At 41.4% G+C, this 26,210-nt stretch overlaps 1 protein-coding gene across 1 annotated transcript in view; it reads right to left on the bottom strand.

Moving 5' to 3' along the window:
• The window catches only part of PPP1CB (protein phosphatase 1 catalytic subunit beta), a 28,802-nt gene extending 3,565 nt beyond the window's left edge, over positions 1-25,237 (bottom strand). Inside the window, exons 1-6 of the mRNA XM_068676636.1 lie at positions 24,910-25,237; positions 12,817-12,948; positions 9,185-9,415; positions 8,752-8,856; positions 3,745-3,816; positions 486-637 (exon numbers count right to left, since the gene is read on the bottom strand). Of these exons, the coding sequence (XP_068532737.1) occupies positions 486-637; positions 3,745-3,816; positions 8,752-8,856; positions 9,185-9,415; positions 12,817-12,948; positions 24,910-24,961 (744 nt within the window). The 5' untranslated portion in view covers positions 24,962-25,237. The remainder of the gene's footprint in view (positions 1-485; positions 638-3,744; positions 3,817-8,751; positions 8,857-9,184; positions 9,416-12,816; positions 12,949-24,909) is intronic.
• Between the last annotated feature and the right edge of the window lie 973 nt (positions 25,238-26,210).

Raw genomic sequence — 26,210 nt, 5'->3', positions numbered from 1 at the left:
TACTGAACTAAAATAAAGGCAGCAGTGCAAGATTTTATGTACAGACTTCTAGAAGCATTCAAAAATCTACTGAATACTTCCATGAAGTCAAGTAGAGATCATTTAAGCCACAATTACTTAAGAACTACCCAGTATTGAAGTGGAACAACTCTGAAACTTCAGTGTGGTTCCTGAGTTTGTTACTTTGCCACTTTAAGCCTAGACATTTCATCCCTAATATTCACATAAAATAGTCTGACAGACAAACGAGATCCATCACTGAAGAAATGTATTGTTAATATTCCACTTCACTGATATTAGAAACTCGGTTCACTAGGAGACAACAGAAGGATGCAGCCTTATATTTCTTTTATTATGGACAGTTTTCTTTTTCTGAAAGTAAAGCAACACCAAGTAAGTTTAAATGTGTCCTAAAAGATAACCAACACCAAAACACCATAAATTGTAGAAGGGAAAGTTTTAAGCAACAACAAAGTAATTCATACCTGGTGAGCTCGACAGATCAAATCCAGATCATGACGATTCAGAAATTTACTGACCACATCAGCACCAAAAGTGAAAGAGACCCCACGATCGTTTTCACCCCAACCTTGCACATCTTTGTCTGGGTCAGACCACAGCAGGTCACACAGCAAGCCTTTGAAAGATAATACAAGTGAAGATGTTAGTCTTAGGCAGTACCGTTCTACAAATAAAACAGTTTTACCATAACTATTAGAGCAGATCTCCTAGGGGAAAAAACACATGTAAAAACACACAACCAAACAAAAATCTCCTTTGGAACAAATACAGCAATATTTGAATTTTGACTGAGACAAAAGATGTCTGCAAAAGCCTGGAGTATAGGTCAGGATTTGTTCCTTTACAAAGGACAGTACCTTCAGATGAAGCAAAGCAGAGCCAAACATCTCCCTGAAATAATACTTAATTGCAATATTCAGCATATTTACAGTGAGCATTTGAAGAGTTCAAAAATACTGCAATGAGTGCACTTTAAAAGACAACCATCAATTTCACAGCTCACCAAGCAAGCTTAGTTTGAAAGTCACAGCAAATTGTAGTATTCTGTGCAGGACCGATCAGAAATACCACAAACAAATTTGTACTACAAGCTTCCGAATGTCAAAGCTTTCTTACAATACCTTAGTAACCGTGACTAAATCGGAATTTATCAAAACAAAATTCACGTAAATGGTTTCAAGTAGCACTTTCAGCTTAATTGGACTTCCTCTGACTTTTCAAAAAGCTTCGTGCCAATCAGTTTGGAACCTAAATTCAAGTAATAAAAAACTTCATAATTTTTAGCACTGGTGAAGCACATGTCAAAACCAAATCTGTTGGCAGCACTGTGCTGCCAATGAAAGGTCAGTTAACACTGGAGTTAAAACTGTGTACTGAAGAGGATCCTTTTGTTCAACTGCAATGCCTCAGGCCAACACAGCTGCAATACAAACAAGCCAAAGAGCATTCAAACTGTATCTCAGTTTGCATTGAACAGTACTTTCTTTACTGACAATGACTAACCCTTAGGTATTAAAGTACTTAAGAACATTGTTTCACAACCCAGGAGACACAACAGGCTCTCTATCTAGCACTCAAAGTTTGATTTCCAGCTAAGCCAAGTTATTAGCTACACAAAATAATGAAGACACTTTTGAAAATAAAAGATCCTGCAAGTTATATTCAAGTAAAAATCAATGTCAGAAACTTGTTGTGCAACTGGACTATTTTGTCTTTATACACAGCTATCAAATGCTTTTTGGCAACAGTTACAGTTCCTCCCTAGAAGCTTGCATTTATTTGATTTGCTTTTGAAAGATGTAACAGAGCAAGTAGAACTCCATTTTAAATATCTATCCAGAAATAAATTACTGAATACAGACATAATTTGATGAAAATTTACTGAAATTCAGTTCTATACAGAATATAACATTTTTCAAAACACAATAGTTTCACTGCAATCCCTGGTGGTTTCTTAGCAAGACATTTCTAACTAGTGGCAGAAGCTGCTCGTCTCAACTGCTTCGGAAGACTTCCTCTTCTCTTCTCCCCCCGAGATCAAATAATCTTTTGGGTCATACACGGTTGTAAGCTAATTTGTCCTATCATCTTTTAACAGATGTGTAACACAACCCTGCAACAAGCTTGTCCCATCTATACAACTAAAATTAAACCTTGCCACCCCAACAGGTTTATTTTAACGTACAACACCTACCATGACAATAGGTTAGGCTGGCTGGAAGAACACCAGAACACAGCTTCAAGATATTCAAGATTGCACAAAAGGAGCTAAAGTTTCCTAATAAGCGACTGGTCAGCAACGCCAACCAGAATACCTTGACCTCACAAAATGCAACTACAAGTGCTACTAGAGCAAGTGATTTAAGTTGGAATACAGACTTAGATTTGAGCAAACAGCTTCCCAAATCCCATGAAAAAGCCACCAAAACAAGAGATCTTGAAACTGCAACTGATGTTGCACAGGCTTTTTCCATTAGACTACAAGAAGCTATCGTAATGGTCTAATTGATCTAATCTTACCAGCACAAGCCACAAGAACATCTACTAGTAATTTCTACATCAACACAAGCATTCACGAAGCAGCATCCCTCTAGAAATGGGTAGCTTTTAAGAATTCGTAACTTTCACAGCAGCAAGACTGCTTCTGGTTATTTTCCACAATATTTACTTCCATCAGTTGCCTTAAGTAGGCCCACAAAAACAAAGTCCTTCTATGTCACTGTCACTTTTACCTCTACTGGTAAACATCTGGCTATTGCTTCTGAGAGCAAAATGAAGACAGCAAACCACTCGGTAGATCAAAAGCTTTTTTTTAAAAAAAACTGTGCTTATTTTTAGTAGGTACTAGGAATGCATTATTTCAGTGGAGTGTCCATGGAAACTGGAATTACATTCTGCAAGGGCATTCCTGAAGTGGGGGTGGCTCAAGCAGTAGTATTAGCCTGTTGAATAAAACTACCTTTTCTGAAAGATCTGATAAATGTAAAGTTTGACTCATTTGTACTGACATTTATGTTGATATGGAGTGAATTATAAATAGCATGAGGAAGAACTTGAGTGTTTCTGTATTATAAATGACTACTTCATCTAGCAACGCATCTCAGTTTCAAGTGTGCATATACCAGCTTGTAGTGAAGTATAGTTAAGGGACAATGGATATTGAAATCAGACCCTGAATTACTCCTATGCATTAACACTAAACGCATTGCACTAATTAGCAGAAGAAAATCGAATGACTGGTTTATTGATATAAGCAATGAAATTCCCATTGCTCTGAAGTGGCTATACTTTACAAATCTGAAGAGGAAGGAGACACTACTGGCCCCAAGTAAAGAGAAGCCCAAATACTTCAAATACTACTCAGCAACCTTTAAACGGTTATCTTCTTTGATAGACGATAATGTTTGGGTGTGCCTAGCCTGGTCAAAGAAAGAAAAAGAAGAAGCTGTTGAGTTTAATTTGATCTTCCATTAGATTTCTGAGTTTAAGGAAGGCTTGGGTAGGATGTCTCAGTCTGTTATAACAAGCAATAATGATGTGGGCAATAACCTCTAGCAGTACCAGATAACTGAGCCATCATGACGAACAAGACTCGTGTCCCGCAAGAAAGTCAGCGAATATTGAACCGAGTTAATGACTTCAGTCAGTGCACTGCCCATACAGAAACTGATTAAACTCATTTCATCACTAATACCAATTTACAGTAAACTCCATGTCACTCACCTGTGTCAGGAACATCTGTAGGTCTCATAATTCTCCGGATCTGCTCCATTGACTGGAGATCTGGAGACAGTCCTGTAAGTACAAAAAACCCAAGTGCTTTATAAACACATTTTACCTGTAAAAAAGGGTTCCAGTGAACAAACAAAGGTTCAAAGTCACACAGCACCCATTGTTTCCACTGTAATATAAACAAAACAGCTTTCTACAAGACCATTAAGCTCCTGAACAGGACACAGAATAACATAAGTGAAATTACTAAGTTTCAACTGTTTTCCTACCATGCCACACAGCACAGAACTCTACAGTTAAGTGTATGCTCTCTTTAACAGTGCACTAGAGAGAAAGCCAGGACAATTAAAGTGGATGCAGATTACCTTCTTTGCAAGCAACTTACTTTCAAAAAGCTACAGGAAAATACCCTACCAGCTTTAAAAGACCACAAGCCAAAGCAGCCTGCAGGTATGACTAAAACTGTAAGCAAGTTTCAGTGTGCTACCACCCATCAGTTGAGCTGCAGTCACTGGGTGCTGTCAACGAATACTAGATTTTGCAACTGCAATAGATCAGGAGCACAAAGGTAGTCAGTCAAGTAGTCATCTACTACAGCTTAGCTGCTTAGTCATTTATAAAACCACAGTACCTTGATGAGTCAAGTCATTTATCACACAGAACACACCTCTTCTTGCATAGTTTTGTCATATTAACATGTACTTACAGCCAAAGGATGGGGTTCCAAAGATACTCTGAACTGCTCAGGTATGCACTCCAGAACTGTTTTACTTGGCACACAGGCATGACAAAAGTCTACTAGATGTTCTGGGATCTTAACATGACCTTAACTAAAGCTAAGGAAGTGAGTTGAATACTTAAGTGACCTATGACAAGTTCATAAAATAAAGCAAGAGTGCCTGTAGTGCTAAGGTGATAAAATGTTCTGTATTAGCAAGCCATATCCATTTTGGACAGTCCAGAACTTTGAACGTGACAGGAAACCTGTCACTGGAGGGGAGTCACCACATAGAGTAACTTCAGCTAACATCCAGGTTTGGACAGTGGCAATGTATGTGTTGGATGAACAATGACTCCAACACATCTGATGTAACGAAGGGCCTGAGGAACTTTCCTTCAAATATTAACAAAAAAAAGCTGAAATCTTACGAGTGGTTTCATGATAAAAGCTTTCTGTCCTCATCAGCTTGTTGACAATACCCTGAGGTTGTGAAAGGTGAATCTTTTGATAATACTGTCACAAAGACGTTTAAGCCAGTTCTACTTGCACAACAATACAGGGAGAGTAACAAATTCAAACAGATAACCAGCTTTTAAACTTCAACCAACCCTATCACTTTTCCCTCCCCAAACCTGACCCATTTGCATGCAGAGTACATTAGCACAAAGGTGTGTAGGTTCCAGCGAGCACCACACCCTGACACAGTAATGGGCAGTTTCACTGATGTTAGCACAACCAGTTTGTGACTTTCCACGGGCTTACAGCTCTCAACATTTCAGGTTACACCCAAAAGATGAAGTTCTTTAAAAGTAAACTGTTATTACACACCATGTCTCAGTGCTGTAGCTGTTAATTTTGTTATTTTACACTGCTGTAAAACACCAAACACCCACAAAACTACCTGCATGTTTGTAGACCTCTGTAACTATTCAAGAGGCCATTTTTCCCCAAGTATCGTAACTTCCCTTGCCCAAACAGGAATAGCTAATGTCTGAAATTCAGATCTACAGACAAGAACCGTGCCCGATCAGCATCCCATCAAGGAGCTAAGGCAAACAGGCTGCTAGAACTCTGTCAGGCTGCTCCTGCTATGCTGACTGCTGCAACCCATGGATTGAAAATAAACTGCAAAGTACACTGTTGAATTAAGCTGTCTTGTCACATAATGACAGCTGAGCACAGAAAAAATACCATTCAGCATATTGTCTTCTTGAAGTGTAAGAGCACACCTTTCCTAATGGAAAACAGAAAATGAGTTGTCATTACTCCTGGCAGACTCATCAAGTTCAGGCACTAGATTTGAAACCACTCTCATCATGTAGAGCTGGTGAAGTGATTGCTACATATTTTTAGAGTGTAATCCAGAAAGCTCCTATGATCTCTCTGGATATGACATCGGAAGATCAAGAAGTCTCCCCAGCTTCAACATACATTTAATGTCAGGAATGTCACAAGATAAACAGGATTGCAGAGTGTGAAAACCTTCTATCTAGCATTCTACTAAACTAACACGGTTCTCAGTGCCGAGATTAGATTTGATGTGGTCAGACCAATGTGTTTCATCAACATGATGCTACAGCATGGGCTGAATTTGTAGAAATTTGGAAGTTATCACAAAAAGTCTCTAAAGATTAGAACTAGCACATGGCATCATAAAGACAACAATACCATACAGAATACAAAGCAGAGCTGGGAATGGTTATGGAATGAGCTTCAATGAAGTGAGATAAAGAACAAAGAAGTTATCTGAGGGGACAGCTTTGAGGGAAAAAAAAACACAGAATATTACTTCTATGCACAGCATGGAAAGACAGGGAAGATTTAACAAGGAGGGGAGGAGGCAAGTGAGAAGACTTCAACGAAAGGTCCTTTGGCAGTGTGAACATTTGGAGAAAGGGATAGCAAGAAAGGTTTGACTCATATTGTGATGTAGAGAACACAGAAGTCTGAGTAAAAAAAGCTGAGTTGGGATTTTAAGCTGTTGTAGATAGCCTACTGGGGTAAGTTAGGTGCCTTTTGTTTACTATGTTATGCGGTTTTGCAAAGTTTTATTATATATCCCATAGGACAATATTTTTAAAATAAACTATGCAAAAATGCGCAATATAGTAAAAAAGGCACCTACCTTATATCTACCTGCTAGCTTCAACCTCCAGCAGAGTTGTATGGTTAGTGCTGCTGCCTCAGTGTTTATTATAGTAGTAACATCATGAAAAGGCGTTGACAATCCATGACTTCAGGGGATCTGGAATGCAGTTTTGGACAGGATTGGAAAAGAGTGGAAAAAGGGCAGAGCTCAAGTGCTGAAGGGCCATTTTCATTTATCAAGAGCACACAGCACATTTAGTAAGCTTTTCACTTTGTTTTACAGCTTGTGAGTGACAGTAATTTCAGTTACAGATGAAACCTGTACACATTTAAGGGACAATTAATAAAACATTAAATGCCGTTTTTTCGTAAGGGGATCCTCTAAGCATACTATGCATAAGAAAAGTCTTCCTCCTTTCTTAAAGAGGTTAAACCCTCTCCTCCCTCCCACCAGTGTTAACGAAGCTTCACATTTTTCCTGAAAATAACTTTCTAGTCTTCCTGCTTGTAACTCAGACCTGAAGTGCACATAAACATTGAAGTATTATTAGTTTTGTCATAGAATGCAGCATTCTACTCTACTTGCTAAGCATCCTTGATGGCCTTCCACCACCTAAGCTTAATTATTTACCTGGAACACCCCTGTATTTTGTCAACACTCATTCTGTTTCCCAAATAAAACAAAATACAAAGTAGTACAAGAATAGCAAAGGAACACTTCCTTTGCCAGCTTTTTCTGAAAGTTATGACACATTTTTAGCCATTGCTGATGACTTCCTCTGTGCATGCTGTTTTGTATCTTACATTCTTAAAATTTTGAGATCTAACTCATAATACAGGTAACAAGTCCTTAAAAAAAAAAACAGACACCACACCACAACGATGAGAATGAGAACAAGAAATGCTCCTATAATAAACCAAGCATTTCTCTAATATGCCAGTGCTACCTGGAGACCAGCATAGACACAACTGTCTGCATTAATTCTGCATTTAGAAACAAGATAATACCTCAGAGCATATTATGCTTAAGACTGATAAGCTTACACTAGCAGGCACCGTATGCTGAAGCTTCTGATACAAGATACAAGAGAAGGCAGGATCATTTTTATTGCACGTTCCGTGCAGGCACAGCCCTTGTAGAGATACTCATGAAGAATAAGGGCAGGGTAGCAGTCATCAATACAACCTCAGTCTCAAGAAATCTCTTCAGGAATTTCATGTGCACACTATGTTTACGATCCAACAGAGCTGTTCAGTCAAACTAGAAGTTTCTGTAAGGCTCTCGCTTCCACTTATCTCTAATCACCTCACTGACAATGCCAGTGTGACACTTACCAGGTCCTTTCTGGATCACTTGATACAAGACAGCAAGCTACTTAATAATGGAGGTAGTTGCAAGAAGGTGGGATGGCTCTTTCTACTACAACAGTGTTTGGAAAGTGTTGTCAATTGTTTGAATTGTGACAGGACTCTGCCAGGTCTCAAAGACCTAGAAGCATCAGTGCTCAGAAAAGCACAGAGTCTTTGTACAAAGAAAAGCACCTGAATAAGTTCTGATATGGGGAGAAGTCACAAGCTTCTTGCAGACCAACACCAAACACTTCGTTCACTACCAGAATCGAGCAGCGCTGGGACAGGCGGCAGAATGTAGGTTTTCCAGCAGGGAAGGTTCTGTGGAGTCAGGGCAAGCCATGGTTGACCTGATCTAATGTTAGTCTTACTTCAAGCAACAAGCTTAATTATGTGAGCAAAAAGGTCTCTTCCTCCATCTTACAAAACCAGCTAAAAAGGCCAAGACTACAGAGATTAGGTTACTCATGAAATCTGTTCTTTCAATTCACTGCTACAGCACCAAGTGACTGCTCTCTGTCCGTGCAGTCCTAGCTATGGCAAGTGAAGCAAATCGGGCATGAGTTCTAGTATTCAGTGTCCTTCAAAGAGGGATATATTGATGTAAATACTTAAAACACACCCCTTTGGCAAAGGCAGCCACGTGTATCTGGTTAGGATAACACCTGCCTGCTGCCAGGTGCACAGAAAAGCACAAGACATAATGATGACCTTTACAGACAATATAAAGATAAGCCTCTCCAGCTAAATATCAGGTATGCAAATGCACGCTCCATTTGATATGACATTAACCCAAAGATCAGGTTAGCCACAGCCTTTAAAAGCAGTCACCAACTTACCTCCGTGACAGCAGAAGATCTTCTCATCCACAATAGCTGCAATAGGCAGACAGTTAAAGCAGTCTGTGAAGGTCTTCCAGAGCTTAATGTTAAACCTCCGCTTGCCTACAAGAACAGTGCATGACATTAGGAAGAGACAGCTGTTTTCTTGAAGCCAACCTACAATACATTTCACAACCTGACCAAGGACATTACCAAAACATCTTTACAGAGATATATTCCAGTGCATTTAGGTTTCCGTCTCCCACAATAGTATTTCAAGGACAGCAGAAGAAGAAATATTTGCGTTTAACCTTATTTTGGTAGGTACTTTCAGAAAGTTTCAAAGAAGGTTCACAGAATACTGAAACCCTTGCAGTTTAAGAGTCGCTACTAGAAGTGCTTCCAAAACATACAGTATAACAGGCTTTCAGAAGGAACAGGCTTTGCTTACATTCATCATAGAATCCATAGATCCGATTGATGCTAGCACACTCATGATTTCCTCTTAAGAGAAAGAAGTTCTCTGGGTACTTGATTTTATATGCCAAGAGTAGGCAAATTGTTTCCAAAGACTGTTTGCCTCTGTCTACATAATCTCCAAGGAAAAGATAATTAGCTTCTGGCGGGAATCCTCCATATTCAAATAGTCGAAGCAAGTCTGTATACTGACCATGAATATCACCTGAATAAGAAAACATTTACCAAGAATTAGCGCAACAGTGTGAAGAGCAGACACATCAAGAACTTAAGTCAGTCAATCACTTTTTATTAACCAATCTTAAAAGAAACGCTTTAATTTAAAAAACAGACTGGCAATAGGCATCAGAAAGGTGAGAACCAAGCTAACATTGCATTTAGTAAATACTTAAATTTGTAAGTAACTTACAATCTATGCAGAACTGCTAATTATGAAAACCTGAAAAACAAAAGCTACACAAGGAGTCTTCTCAATTAAGCTTAAGCTTTCTAATCATGCTCTAATTTATTCAAATTAAAACGAAGTCAGAAAGAAATCTCTAATTGAACAGTTACCTGGCCAGGAAGCCAATGTACTAAGAGAAAGTTAAGTCACATTATTTATTGCAACAACAGGTCAGTAAAGCATCTAGATTAACTGGAGAGAAACCAAACATTGTGCTGGCAGTGAGCACTTACTTCAAAGGTCAACTGCCTGTCCTCCTATAACACTGCTGTACTAAGATACCCTAAATGCCAGGGAACAGGGATTTCTTTTGATGCAATTACTTATACAAAAACAGTACAGAGACCCAAAGGCTGACAGCCTTCGTAAGATATTCAACCCTGCAGAAGTATTTTAGGAAAAATAACTTACTCATCACACTGCCACCTTCGAAATTAAGCAGGCTTTCCATGAGACAGCTCTGTGCAGCAATTAAAACACCATGTCTTATCAGACTAGCCAAAAGTAAACTATCTGAGCTGCCCATAAGGTCAAAGATAATACCAAGCCACTCTACAGGAACTCATACAATGCATCTGATGTATTCCAGCTGACTGTAGAATTCATTACTGGAGTAACTGAATGCAAAAAATCCACCTAATAAATTTTCATTACAGGCTATATGCTGCTAGTATTGACTACCTCATAGTCCCTTACACTAAGCACGCCATAAATGTATTTTCTCTTTTGTTATTGTTCTGTGGAAAAATACCTGTTTTTATTAAGCACAGTTATTCTCCGGTAGAGAATTAGCTTCCATAACCATACCATAAAACTAAAAAAAGCAGCAACACCCCCACGCCTACAACTTTTTCCTTAATCTTGAAAAGGTATTCCCAGACCTGTATGCTCACCAGTTCAAGTCTTATAGCTACATACTCCAGTTACTAGTTGATGCTCTATTATGGAAAAAATAACGAAGCATAAATTCAACACTTCCTTCTTTAGGCAGTATTTTTTTTAAAAAAAAAAAAAAAAAAAAAAAAAGCTGTTCTTTACTCCAGGAGGGGAATTATATCCTCATTTTCTTTTAATGATAAATATTATGCATTACCCAATTGCATGCACTTTGAAGTTCAACCAGCTAAAATCATTTTCACATGCACTGCAACAAGAACAATTCTAGTCTACTTGATATTAGAAATCTCCAGGTTGTCATCAGAAGAAAACATAGAAGATTTGTCAACAAGTGACCATGATGTTGAGTCTAGTGCTCTGAAACTGTTTTATCAGTACTCAGACTTCATCACCATCAGAATCAATTACCACGTAAATAAATATTACATTTATTGCCTAGAACTACTTTCAGTTACATATGAGACAGAAGGACCAAAGGACTTAAAGGGTAAAGTTTCTACATTTTGTAGAATTTATTTTGTAAAGGGACCTCAGCATTTAATACTGTTCCATTGAAGGCAGTTGATACTTTAAAATACAGGTTCATATGGGCACAAGTTGAAGTCCGTCAGATATGAAGCCTTACGATAAAAGCTGCAACTATTTTAAAATGGACATTTACATAAGAGTACCTTTCATCTTACGTTAGAACGCAGCCATTCAAGATGTAAAAGCTTATTTTGAACTGACTTGATTACAAGAAAAGACAGTCCTATAAATGATCCCTCAAGCACTGTCTGAATACACTATATGGTAGTTCAAAGTAGTACAGCTGCCTCATTTGCTTTGGTGAAAGACATCATCACTCTTTCACTTTGAAGTACATACATCTTTGACAATTGCTCTAATACTAAATGTAGATGCACCTGACACTTCCATGTGCTATCACTTTGTTTAGAATCTAATTTAAAAATAACAAATGCCTTATCTAACTGTGCATTTGCTACCTTATTGTGCATTTAAGAGTCCTTTCAGCTGTCTAGATTTTAAGAAGTGAGAAATTAACTTTGAAGGAGGCTAATTATACTTTGCAGACTTTGACTTATGCGGAATATTTGAGTTTTCACCTTTCCTTTATCTAAGAATATGATGAGACTACTGTAGTCTTTTCCTCAGCCTAGCATGAAGACAATGTGCTAAAGCTGGATTTTCCCTTCACCTTTGTGTTATTAGACAAGCTGGTCTGGTTTTTGTCTCCCCACCCTACCAAGCAATTAGTCATTTTAAAGTGACTTTGTCTTTACTACTTTTCTATTATTTTATTTTTATGTTTTAATAATTAGTAATATCCTCTCTTAATGTAAGGAAGATTGCCACATTAGGCCTGCCAGGAGGAAGCCTAGAAAGAGGACAATCCATCTTTGGGCATGCTAGTAACGAACTCAAAGACCGTAACAATTTTAACTCTGACGTTTTAAGCAGCCTAATTCTATAAATTTACTGCTTTCTAAGGTTGTGTCTACTGTGAATAACTTGAAGGATGATTACAAGTCAGTATTTACAATACTTAACTAACAGTTTTAAACAAGCCTGCATACCTATAACAACAGTGTACTTTTGAAAAAGTCCAGCATATTATAAGAGCTTAGAGATGTAAAGCAGTTTCACCCATATTTGATGACAATGTTGTTTGATAATACCTGCTATAAAGCTCAAGGGATTTTTACATGTTAACAGATTAATTTATGATTTTTTTTTTTTTTTAACATTGATGCTTTCTTCAACACTATTTTTGAACAAGGACTAGAAAAGCAATTCATTTCATATCATATAAAGATCTTTGTTTTGCTTACGCTTTGAAGGGAACAAGTACAACAGCAAAGATTTGCTCTTTCTGTTTTTAAAAAACTAGCTGCTTTTTGAAATAATGATCTAAGGAGTAGCAGCAGCTCCACGCAAGCAGTCCTTAGGGAAGTACAAGTGACAGGTTGCAAAATTTGCACTAGAAGAGAGCACAGGCAGCTCTTATCAGCAAGAGAACTTCCTCCTGCACAGTACCAGGAAGAACTGTTAGCTGCCTTTTCTTGACTTAATCCAATCTACATTGAAAATGGTATTTAAGACTGTAAAGACCTCAATCACTAATCTGTACTGCCCAAGTCAAGGTCATTAGCCTATCCCAGTATCTTTTTCATTGGATTTTCTTTCCATTCCAACTAGCATACAACTAAGCCTACGTAGGTGTGTACACTTACACAGAACACAGATATATGAAGCTTACGTACCACAAATTTTCAGAGGTGCCTCTAGTTCCAGAAGAATAGGCTGGCTAAGAAATATTTCCCGTGATTTTATGCACAAGCCCCGAACTTCTGCTTCGGTCATCTGAACAATCTTCCCAGGACGACATCCTCGTACTGAAATGAGATGTTTAACAATTAAGACAGTTAATACACAAACACACTGCAACAGCTAAGTGCAGATGACCTGCACTTGAAGTCTGTATCTGACAAAAAAAGTCAGCACATATCACCGTATGTACCAAATGCACTGGAATTACATGTTCCGAAAAAATCTTAGAAACCAAACTCTTATACTGTAGTAACAGCCAGCACCTAAAGGTCTCCATGCATGCCTGCAAGTCAGGTCCCCAGAAGAGAACAAATGAAGCTTTGCTTTCACCTGTATGTGGATAAATAGCAACTTGAAGTGTTTAAATGAATGACCAGATTATGCTAGAGTATTCACAGTAAGAAAAAAAATCCTAAAAATGTTTTCATATTAACACAGAACGAACTTACTTAGGACTATTGAGTTCAACAGTTAGCTAAATACAAAGAAAAGACAACGGTTTGAGCTTTCAGCAGCTGAAATCGTCACATTAGAAATACGAAACTACACTACATTGGTGTTGATGAAATCTTTATTCCTATATAAAGGATCTTGAGTTACTGGAACCTCTGCATCTAAACAGAGACATTCCAATTAGCATGAAATTGAATTCCTATTCTCCTAAGTCAGGTCTTCAGATCTATATTTAGTGCTTGGTTTTCAAGAGCATTCACATTGCACTACAACCACCATCCTCTGACAAGCCTACCTGCAGCTGCTTCTTTCCACAAATATCTGCACTTTGGCCCATCCAGTTCAGTTTTGCATCTCAGCATAACCCAAGCTTCAAATCCAAACTAATAAACCAGCATATACTAGTGCCTGCAACAGGCCAACATCCTGTTCTGCCATCTGCTTCAGAGAGAGCAATGTTCAGCATTAAACAACGGGTAGCTACAAGAGAAGGTGGAACGAATCCGTAGCAGTTCAAATCCAAATGTTTTCAAACTCAAACATATTAAGACACTGCTCAATGAAAACATTAGCTGAAACTTCAGGAAGTCAAATATGAGATTTTGCTAACAGAAGAGCAAAAGCTTCGTGGATAAAATCAATTCCTTGGTTGCCTGTTTTCTCTATCGAAAACAATATTAAGCTTGCAACTTTTACTTTCCAAAAGAGATCAATATCATTATGTACATTCTATAATGGGGAATGTACAAGGGATACAAGGGGAAACAACCTGTTGTAAGACAGCTAGTACTGCAGTTCAAAAACTGTTAATCTCAAAAAGCTCTTCTGTTTTTCATTGCATGCTTCTCCCAGCGCACATCTGACCAATCTGACGCTGTGCTATGATTTTTATTTTTATTTTTATTTTAAATAGGCACTAGATCTCTTGTTCAGCTGAGGTTAGGAAGCAGTCATAGGAAGAGATGAGGAGGTAGAAATGAAGAATTATCTCGAGCAGGGAAGAGAAGATGTGAAAACAGATCTTGGGACAGCCAGCAGGAGGGCCACTTTACCCACACAGCGGGGCTCCCCTGGAAACGACTTGCTCATCAGAATGCCACCAGGACAGGGCTGATACAAGTGGCACTCAGCACTCCTTTCAGGGAAACCCCACATCAGTACCATATGACAGGTGTCGCCTGGCAAGTCACGTGCTTCTAGCTAACAACTACGTTAGATACAGCAAACAGCTTTTTAGTAACTTTTTTTGTCATAAAATATTGTTCACGCATTAAGATGTGGGGTAACATATTAAGAGAATACAAGGGCAAACAGACAGTCAATGTGATGGGAGAACAAAAGCATACAGGCTTCAGTTTCACCACATCTCAAATGTCTACTAGATGATGTACTTATGGATAGCCCTTCAGCCCCAAAAAGATCATTGGCAAAAGAAAAAACAGGCCTTGACAGTTTTGTGCAGGACTTGACTATTCAATTTGAGAACACATGTACCTGAACGCTCCAACAATCTCCATGCTTTTCTAGTGCTTTGTTTGGGTAGCTTAAACAGGTTCCTTTCACAGATCTGAAGCTCACTGCCCAGATGCAACAAGCCAGCACTACACAGAAAGCTGCCACCTGACAGAGCACAGTCCTAACAACCACTCCAATGGCTATCATTTATTGAAATGATTCTGCTCCATTTTAACCCCATGGCTGTCCAATGCTTATAACACAAGATCATGCTGAAGCAGCACGGAGCCCAACTAGCTGCTTGTCAGCCATGTTTTTCTTCCACAAACTCTGCTTATCAAAAGAGGTTAAAAGAATACAATCAAGTTTTCTTCTGTGTTTAACTACTGTCATAACATTTTGCAACACCAAATTAAAACCAAGAAACAATTTAACTGTGCAATTTACATCTTATCTAGTTTTGGACCTGGAGCCCAGGAAACCCCACCATACACACCCCTAATGTTACCACCAGCAGTCCCAAACAGAGAGCGCAGTTCAAGGAGAGCACTCATGCTACTTCAAATAGCTCTGATCCTACCAGAATTTCTTAGGACACCAGCCTTTTGCTTTAGCTCCCTTTAAAACTTGATGGGAGGTTTAAACTTGCATCAATTGCTTTATAGGATGGAGCCTTTAATGCTGCTGGATTTCTGCACTAGACCACACGGCCTCTGACTTCAAATTCAGCTACCTACCACAGACGGAGCATCCAGTGTCGTGCTGTTAGCTCCTTGTACACTGCAGCCCCTAACAGACAAACCAATGCACAGTCTGGCAACCCTCTACCATGGTCAGATTCTCCAGAAAAGCAAATTGCTAGAACTACATCAAGCACGTCACTCTCTAACAGGAGATAAAGCAAACCCAACAACCCCAGTTACTTTCTGCCCCAGGAAGGAGCCTGGGACACCACACTGTGATGAAGCCCTCCCCACGCCAGCGGGCAGCAGCTCCCTGCAAACAGGTCCACTCAGCACAGAGCCTGGGATTTCACGAGGAATAACCACCAATAACGTGCTAAAGAGCAAGGAAGTTCTCCCACAGTCCCCGATCGTCCATAAACAATTTATGTATGGAAACATGAGAAGGTGCTGGGATGCAGGAAGCCTCAGCACATTGCTGGATTCACACTGGGAGGTGTTGAAAGGTCAGCCAGCTAGTCATCTGAAAGGGCTGGGCCACGAGCAGGGCTAAGCACATCTTTTACCGACTTACACTAACAGTTAGTTTTGTTTGCGTCTCCTCGACTCAGCCGGGCACCGCTCGGACTGTAAATACGAGCATCTCTCACCATATTTAGTTTTGCAAAAGCCAAGTCCTCAAAACAGATTTAAGAGGAAGTTCGGAGGATCAGATCTAGAGTGAAAGCAGTGTTTCTCAGACTTCTTTGCAAATGGCTACAGGCAGCCATTCCTGAAACTCACTCATCAGAGCTGCACACACTGGGAGGTTTGCAGCTCACCGAAGGCTCTAGTAGCACCGGGAAAGCCACCCATTGCCAATGGCTGCCACTGAACCAGAGCAGGAACAGCACCTCGACATTAGATATAAATTAGTCCTCTAAGATGCAGAGGCTGTAAACACGCTTTGATTTAGGTGAATACCTTCAGTAGGGACAGCAACTCCTCTCATAATTCACGGTGCCACGTGTGCAGTGCTATGCCAGAAGAAGCCTGTGCTGCAAGGAGCTTAAACCATGGTGAAACAGTAGAGAACAACAAATTAAAAGCAACCCCATGCATTGTACTGTCAAGCTATTATTTTAGCACAGTGTTTCCTGTAGCAATCCAAGAGATGCTCTAATCACTACTGAAGTGTTCTCAGCATCAACACAACCTTCGATAAGCAACCTTAGTAAGCCTAGCAACAGGAACTGGTCATTTGAGAATGGTTGCACAGTACCAGGAAAGAAAATCTCCTGCAAGGTGTTTGTTTGCTTTACTTTTGTTTGTTTTTATCCCTCCAAACTCATTCCAGAGACCAGCACATTATGTATGGCTACAAGGCAATAGCGGCCAGGAAGGAAACAGCACCCAGGAGTGCGGTTTGAGAACTGCTTGTTGCAAGTTGTGCAGGCATTGCTGCTTTTGCCATTCTTCTCTATGACATGGAGAAAATCCACTAACCTAGTCTGTCATCCTGTTTCTGGAGCGCCTCTCACTTTCAGTAGCTAAGCTCCTCATTTTGTGGCATCAATAATAGAAGTTTCTTCAATTATTAAATCAGCTGTGGGGTGCACAGCTGTCCTAAGCATTTACACCATGCTCCCCAACAGCACGTGCATCCTGTTTACTGGACACCACTCACACTTCTAGCAGAACATTAGATCCCATATACCCTTCTAAGGATCAAAAAAAAAACAAACAAGGGCAGCATTGCTCCCTCTTCCTCTGAGCTCTTACTTTGTGGGCAGACGCATTTGTATGGCCACGCAGTAAAACACATCAGGGAGCTCATCTGTTCTGTCTAGCAGAAAAATGCAAGAAAGAAGCTTAATCTAGATAGCTCCCCCAGGGTGGAGGAGGCATCCACTGTGAACTTGGGCAAGGACTAATGAAAGGAATAAGCAGCTGGTTCTGCTTCTTTCGGCAGCATCCCCGGCCAAGGTATTTCTGGAATTGGGGCTTTCACGTTCTATGTTCATTCTATTTTTCATTTCTATTTGCCAGAGCATATCTTGAACAAAAAGCAAACAAAAACACACCACAACACCAGACTGCAAGCAGCCAATCCCACCAATATCACCCAAGTTCATGTTCTCCCCTAGCAGTCTCTGGAATGTTTAATGATTGGCAACTATCAGCTACAGCACTTAACTGTCTCTCTCTTGTACCTCAAGACATTTGGGAATATTTGACAAATCCTGAACAGCCTCTCAAGGAGGGGAATGGATTTGGAAGCCAAAGGCAATACTACCCACTACTTTGGAAAAAAAAAAAAAAGAAAAAGAAAAAAGACAGAAAACACAGTTCTGACAGTTTTGGAAACATGTTCTCAAGTTATCTGCTCAATTTTTAAAATCCATGTTATAGGTTTCCATGGTTTTTAAATTCAAGAATCCTGGATTGGATTTAAAACGTCTTCCATTTTCAAAAGCAAAGCTTTTACTCCCTCAAAATATTTTGTTATTTAAATTGTACAGCTGTCACCCAGAATTATTTTGCACCAAAATGACAAGAGCCACGCCAACAATACAAGTTCACAAAGTTTCTGAATCGCTGCAACAAAATTAAGGTTAATGTGGCTTTCATTCCCACAGCAGCCTGCGGACGACAGTAAGGTGACTCAAGCCCTGCCACGCTTTGCTCCATTCAGCACGCAGCATACTGCTGAACATACAGTCTGTACGTGCACACAAAGCCTTTTGTAGGGTGCATATCTGAACTCCACGCTAAAACCTAAAGAAATAACTTTCTTGGAAGCTTTTTTCCTGAAAGACTGCACTTTTCCATCTAAGTGGTCTAAAAACAATAATGAAGTTGTCTTTACTGGGTGCCCTTAGATAAAGTATTTTGCTGAAGAACACAATTGCTGCAAGCTCACTTAACAGGATTTATTTAACGTTAAACAAAACGACTGCAGAATAAGACTGTCCAAGCGTTTAATTTCTAACCAGGGAAACAACCAAACTATGAAGTGGTGTTCCTCTTCCCCCAAAAGTTGGATTGACATTCTTAAAATTCATATTACCAGTAGAATTAATGCTCAGGTAGAAGCAGCAGAAGCTATCTCAGGTTGCTTCAGGAGAAACCCAGATCAGCCCACAACAACACCAAGTGCACCTACATCAAGCTTCACCCACTGCATTTGCTTTTCATGGGCCGCCTGCTGCTTACTTGCACAGACAGAGATTCCATGCACCAGCTTATTGCCCCAAACCTCCTGAACTACACACCATCCCAAAAAACGCTGGATCCAGAGCTGAAGGACAAGATCTCAGCAGTCACTCCACTCTGTAAGTGAAACACGTAATCCTAATGCTTGTTATTGGCCTGTACTTACTGTGTTTGGTTAATTACGCTTGAACCAAAAATCCATGCAACTAGCAAAGCATGAGGTAGAAGCCTCTTACCACACTGTACTGTACCAAACGGTGATAAATTCTTTTCCAGTCTCCTTGCAAGGTTTAACTCATCATTAAAATCTCATGCAACACAGAATTTCAACTTCTTGATCAAAGTTTGACTTGATTTTTCCTCTAAAGCATCAGTAACAAAATTCCTAAAATTAGAGAAAGGTGGGGGGGGGCTGATTATAAAGTTACAAAGTAACACATGAAAAATAACAAGGAGGAAAATTGCTTAAGTTGCAATAAAAAAAACCAACAGGGTTTAACATGACATTTGCATCTCCGACTCCTCAGGTACTACATGTAAATATGGTTATGTAAGATATACAGATAAAGGCTTTGTATCGAGGTTGATATTAAATTGCCCCAAACCACAGAAGATGGTGCTGCAGAACTAAGACGAGCCAGCCTATGCTGCAAGCCAAACTGTATGACAGCACTACGTGAAGGCAGCAAACGGGGTCGTTTCTATGCTAAAATGATGAGGCAGATACAGAGAAGCACCTCGGGCCGCAGCTCGCAGCAGCCCTCCCTACGCGCAGAGCCCTCCCCGAGTACAGCATCTGACCTCACTGAGCTACAGCCAAATATAGTATGCTTGGCTTCGCCCTGCTAAACCACACGCTGCTTCTTTTTTTTTTTTGTTGTTGTTACATACCTACTTTTGTAGTGATCGCTCACGAGCATTTAACTATCAAGGGTAAAAAATCCTCCTATTTACATTAAATACAGCAGCGTTGTTTTTTCTTTTATGCTGCGATTCAGCTGTACTCCGAGGAAGACTCAGAGACAAGTCAAAACTGCTGCAGAATATTTGAGTGAAACAGTAACTGAACCATGCAGGCCTAGGGCAGCACAGTAAGAGGACAGAATAAAGAAAAACCAGTGGACATTTTCTGACACCAGGCCCTTGGCCTTCAGCATAATTTTTGAAGCCAACTCTCCCATTCCTCCTGCACTTATAGAGCCAAGGTTGAAGGGGCTCATATCTGCACTGATGTACAAGCCCAGCAACAAACACCGTTCTTCCTTCTGCCCCTTCTCCCTGTTTAACACAGGGCACACCTTCCAAGGAACAGACAGCTAAAAACAAGAGTTTCTCTCTTCAAAGAGACTGTTTCAAAAAATCTTTCCACTGCTAAAAACTCCTTGTTGAGTTGTTCATCTTTGTTTTCTTAATACAAGGGTTATCGAAGGATGTCGCACCATATCAAGGTAGTAACCTGTAGTTTTTCAACACTCACCTCCACAGCGTGTTCGTGCTATTCTGCAGTGAATCACTGTCGTGGCTTTGGCTGGGATGGAGTTAGTTTTCCTCACAGAGGCTCACATGATGCTGTGTTTTGGATTTTTGATGAGAACAGAGGTGATACCACACCGATGTTTTAGCTGTTGCAGAGCGGTGCCTGCACAGAGCCAAGGACGTCTCTGCTCCTCGTGCTGCCCTGCCAGCCGGCAGGCTGTGGGTGCACCAGGAGCTGGGAGGGGACACAGCCAGGACAGCTGGCCCCAGCCAACCAAAGGGATGTCCCACACCACGTGGAGTTGTGCTCAGTGGTAAGACCTTGGGAAAAGGAGGAGGAAGGGGGAGGTCTTTGGAGTGATGGTGTCATCCTCCCAAGAAACCATGACACGTGCTGAGCCCTGCTGTCCTGGACCTGGCTGAACACCTGCCTGCCGATGGGAAGTGGCAAACGGCCTGCCTGTTTCTTTTGCTTTGCCCAGTAAACTGTCTTCATCCCAGCCCAGGAGTTCTCTCATACTTTCACCTTTATGGGTCTCTCCCCACCCCACCCAGAGAGACTGAGCAAGCAGCAGGGTGGTGCTGAGCCGCCAGCCAGGGCTAGCCCGCATGGACTACTCTTCCCTGCAGCTGCCTCTCCGCCAGGATCAGTTACGAAGCCTGCAGAAGCACCAGCACCACTATGCTACAACACAGACCATCACACAGGCTGGGCAGGTTCATTTGTTAAGACCCAACATCTGAAATATTACTGACCATCATGCATCAGCCCAACAGCTCTGCAGCATTTAAATCTCAAGTTTCATAAGCATTTAATCCTTCATCTGAAAAACTGAGTCATATTCAAACTTCAGTCTTTGTCACTGTCTGTGAGACCTCTGCATTCAGAAGAAACCAAGGGCTGTAGCTTTCTTAAAAATCATCACATGACACAGTAAGAGCACCACACAACCGGCCTTTATTATGGCAGCTGCAAAAATTGTGTTTTTAGCTGAACACTGCAGCAACATCCATTCTCCACATCCGCTGCATGTTTGACAAGACTTTTACTGGATGAGTATCTCCCAGCCTTCGTGGTGGGTTCGGTACTATCAGAACTAGCAGCCCTGCCAGCCCCACCAAAACATAATTTTGTTTTAGAGCAAACCCACATTACGTTCCACTAACTGAATTCAGATCATTATTTAATAGGTTAGACAGACTTTGAGTCTAGCTTTGTCTAGCCAAGGTAAATTAGCTTGTACAGCAATATAAATAAGCCTTCTTCACAGAAATCCAGCTTGTTTTTAAGGCTACTGTGTCTCAGTGTTTCCTCATGACCTCCCTTCCACATGATAACCTCCTTACTGTTTACCAAGACAGATACCGACATATCTGAAAGTACAGGAAGTCCAGTCCACCTGGAGGTATTTAAAAGACATTCATGGCACAAACCAGGAAGCCCAGCACCCAGACAGAAACCCAGCAGTCTATCTTCACCTACAGCACTCCTTACAAGAGGAGGCACAGCTACTCCAGGACTCTTGCTTTGCTACACAGGGAATTTTCCACAGATTTCCAAAGCTTAAGCTAGCTTAGAGCCTGGCTTAAATGTAAGCCTGGTGTGCCAGTTTAGCTCAGCATTTCTGCAAACATCAGGGCATTTCCCACTGAGGGATACACGGTGCGCCTGGACGGGGCACAGTGCAGCACGTTCCACATCTTTTGTGCTGCTGACAGTTGTGTGTGTGCTCCTGTGCATGACCTGAAGATCATCCACCAGATGGCATAGCTGGGAAGGTAGGAAGAAAAAAAACACACAACAAAACAGCACACTAAAGCTAAAAAGAGGCGATCATCTTTTTGTACACCATAGCTTAACTGTGCCTGACCCACAACTACAACTCTAAATACTTGCACAAGAAAAACAGTCCTAGGGCTAATTCAGTTTATTCCCTTTTGTGGTCACATAGCCTGAATGTTTTCACTAACCTACAGAATTTTGTGGTTACATGACCTGTAAATGGTTGCAGATCCATTGATACATGACTTCTCTATCAAACTAAATCTTATTACAAGCCAAAAGTATCTCCAAGATCAGGCACACATCTAGAAGAACCAATACCTCCCTCATTCTTCCAGTAAATAAGCAGGAATGGAAAGTCTGGAGATAGAAGAAAAAAAGGAGAACATTGCTACCTTCAGTCTTTAAGCATACATTATACACTTCAGCTTTATTTTCCTCCAAATAAAAAAGTTATTTATACAGTGCCATTAACTAGTAACCCAACACCAGACATACTGTACAAGAAAGTCAATGCATAACAAGCCCTTAGCATTCCTAAATTCATACTGATTTAATGAATAAAAAGGTTAGAACTCAGTAATATGCAAGAACATGGAAATGAAAAACTAGAGTCTTAGGAGACTATCATCACGTATTAGGCTCAGTTGAGCCTCTCCGAAAACTGTCCCTAGTTTAACTCGAGAGCTAATCAGTCTGGCTTCCAGCACGCAAAAGGTCTCTAAAATAAATATATGCTCAGGATAAGCACACATGCACATCTGTTGAGGGCTAGGAGGACGTTCTCAATTAATTCTCCTGAGCAGCCTGGCTATAAGCCACCTCATATTGATGTCTCAAAAATAAAAAAAGAACCACATGGAGGGTAAGATGATCTATGTAGGTAACTCCAATCAAAAGGCAAGTGGTCTCGAGCAACCACAGTAAAAACAGTCAAGAGCAACCCAATTAAAGAAGAGGAAGACAACATAAGAGCTAGTACCACAGCACAGAAACAGGGTCACGAACCAGCAGCCCAATGACAACTGGAAAGTTTCCTGTTGCAGTTTTGTTGCGTATTTGCTACCTTTAAAATTTATGTGCAGCAGCCACTGAGACAATTGCTGTTCAAACTGAAAGCTATCCATTTCACTTTAAGTAACCAAAAGGACCAAACACAAATTGCCTGCTAACATTTCATAAAAAATACGTTTGATTTTTTAACATGTATTGTTTACCACTTAAAAGCCATGTTTCCTCATTGTTTTAGTCCAAACTGAAGTGAGAGTAATGGAGCCAACATACTTTTAACTAATTAATTGCTCCAGAGATAAAAGCCTATAGGAATTTTTCTGCGCAAGCAGCACGAAGAAGGATCCATACTCACTTTACCAGAACAGGTCAGCTAAGCAACAGCATAAGCTATGGTTTGTGAGCTGCCAACCATACAAAAAGAATTCATTGTTGAACACTACTATTCAACCACAGCTTAAAATACTGTATGTTAGCAGTAAAACAACTAAAAAATGTTAAATGGAAGCAAAAATAATCCAGTCGCAATACACTTCATTTTAGTGCTCTGTTTTTTTTTTTCCTTCCAAATGCAACTTGGAAGAATCTATTCCCTTTCAGATACAAGATGTTGTACAAGGCACTCCTACAACTCCTACAACTGTTTGTAGCTGACAAGCAGAAAAAAAGTCATCTTGTTTTCCTAAAAAGAGCCTTCCTAATCTGCTCAGAGCAAGAAAGACTGAAGAACAGATGCAAAAATACAAGAAAAAATAGAAAGCACGGGTCAGATCGCTCAGTCTCGGTGCAACCAACCATAACCAAAAAAATACTGAGCTGCAACACCAGTAGTAATGGTGTGTGCAAAAGGTATGGAGTACTTTAAGTCTTGATCGCCTCCTCTTAAACCATTCTGTATTTAAGCAACTACCAGAAGAGCAAGGAAGTAAAGTACCTCTTGACAATTCAGGTGTCTCTACAAAAAAAAAAAGCAATCAAAAAAACCCCATGACACCATACTTATTCATTGTGAAGTCCCCAAAAATACGTGCAATGAAAGTCAATGTTTACTAGGTTCTGTTTTGCTTGTCTGAAACTGACCTACTAATCCGGATTTCAACATCCAGAAAATGGGAAGTTTATCTGCAATACTGATCAGAGATAAACTCTGACTGATGATCCCCGATGGTTCTTTTCATACTACATACACTACAGCACGTATCTTGAAACACAAACATGACCGCAGCTGCCAAAGCCTTTGTGGATTTTAAAGTATTGATTTTGCTGTTTATAAATTACAGTCCCACTTCTAAAAAGAACAGCAATTACAAAGACACCCTCAACGCCTTAAAAATTCTGCTGAGCGATAACTCAGCTAGACAAAACTTTCAGACTTATAAACCACATTTCTCCTCCAGAACCGTAGGTGCATTTTTTTTCCATAAGCCCTCTGCAGAGCGACCCAAATACGCGAAGTTGGTATCTCCATTTGTGGCAAGCAGGCGGGCAGGCGAGCAGCACATCTCTCCGTGCGCGCACTCGCATCCCCAGCACACCAGGTATTTGTTGAATGTGGGAAGGAAGATTAATGCCAGCACAGGCCTAGGAACACCAGACGCTCAGGACATAACTTATGTAAAAGGGAAGAGGGGACCCCTGTGCCCCCCAGCAGCGGGGCTCTGGCAGCCCCCTCGTCTCACAGGACCCCCCCCAGCCCCTTCACAAGCCCCAGACAAGCCCGGGCGGCTGCCCCGCAGGCAGGCAGGCAACACCAGCTCCCTCGGTGCTGCCAGCTCCAGCCGCAGGCCTCCTCCTCGCCCTTTTATCGCTCTTCTTTTATTTTCCACACAACCACAGGCACTTCGCGCAGGGCCGGGCGGGCTCCCCGTGCCCCGGGCAAGGACGGGCTCCTCACCGCCTCCCCCCCGGGGCTCCCCGCAGGCTCCCCCCATCCCCCGGGGGGCTGCCGGTGCCCGGCCGGCGGCGCTCACCTTCCAGCAGCCGTGTGATCAGGCTGTCCACGTTCAGCTCCCCGTCCGCCATTTTGTGGCCGCCGCGCTCGGTCCCGGGCGGGGAGAGGGCGGGCTGGAGGGCGCCTCACGGAGGAGGAGGAGGAGGAGGAGGAGATGGGGAGGAGCGGGGAGCGGCGGCCGCAGCACCGACGGCTCCCCCCACCCCCCGCGGCCACCACCAGCACCTCCGGTCCCCTCGGGCCGCCCGCCCCCGCTGGCAGCCCCGAGCGCCGCCGCCGCCGCCGCTCCCTCACGGCCGTAGCGGGGCGAAGCGGCCGCCCCTCCTGCCCGCCCCGCCTGCCCCCGCCTCAGCCGCCGCGCATGCGCACTGCGCGCCCCCTCCGCCCGCCGCGCAGGCTCCGGAGCGGGCTGGCGGGCTGCGGGGCGCATGCGCACGGCGCCGCCGATCCCCTGTGGGGTCTGGTAACGGCCCCCGGCAGGGCGCTGAGGGGGTTCCCCTCTCAGCTGCTGGAAGCCCAGTTTATTTAAAAAGAAATTGAAAAGAAAATTCTTGAAAATATGTATTAAAAATAATTATAAAATAATTATAATCTCTCAGAACTGGAACTGTGCTCTTCGTAGCCCTGCTCTTAACGCAGTTGTCAAGAACCTCGTAATTAACGTGTGTTTGTGTCGCTGTGGCCAGACCTGCTGACGTGCTTTTTTGGTGATTTCACACACATATATATATATATAAATCTATATTTCACATATATATATTGAAATTTATATTTCACATATATATATATGTGAAATATATATATGCACATACATAAGATGAGTGCTCAAAAAGCACGTTAGTTTACATACTTTTGTCAACCATTGCTTGCCTTGAATGGACACAAAAATGTTTTAAAATGTAGGTGAGAACTTGCAGCAAAGCAGGACAGCAGACAACCACGCACATACTGACAAAATACATACGGTGACTGGCTCGTCCCTCACACCAACCAACCTCCAGATGTTATAAAAAAAACAAACAGGCCACTTATTTATATGTTTAAATACAGGTGTCAATGTAGAAACTTCTCTCGGTGAGCTCAAATGTGATTTTCTCCATCCATCTGTACAAGCCAGCAAAATCCTGTCACCTGTAGTAATTTCAAAACCTAGTTTTTATCTCTTGATTAGGAGAAAATGAGGATGAGAAAAACAAAAGCAATTAGGACGAGGCGGGGCAGTGATTAGGCGTCAGACACTGGTAGGTGTCCAGACAGCCAGGTAAAAGAGCACTCTTTTGAAATAAGGCAATGATAATAAAGTTTCACTTGGACTCATTG

The sequence above is a fragment of the Anas acuta genome, chromosome 3 (genome assembly GCF_963932015.1).
Source record: "Anas acuta chromosome 3, bAnaAcu1.1, whole genome shotgun sequence".
In the NCBI taxonomy this organism is placed as follows: Eukaryota; Metazoa; Chordata; class Aves; order Anseriformes; family Anatidae; genus Anas; species Anas acuta.
Note: the sequence above shows the minus strand (reverse complement) of the source record. Positions and strands in the feature narration are given on the sequence as shown.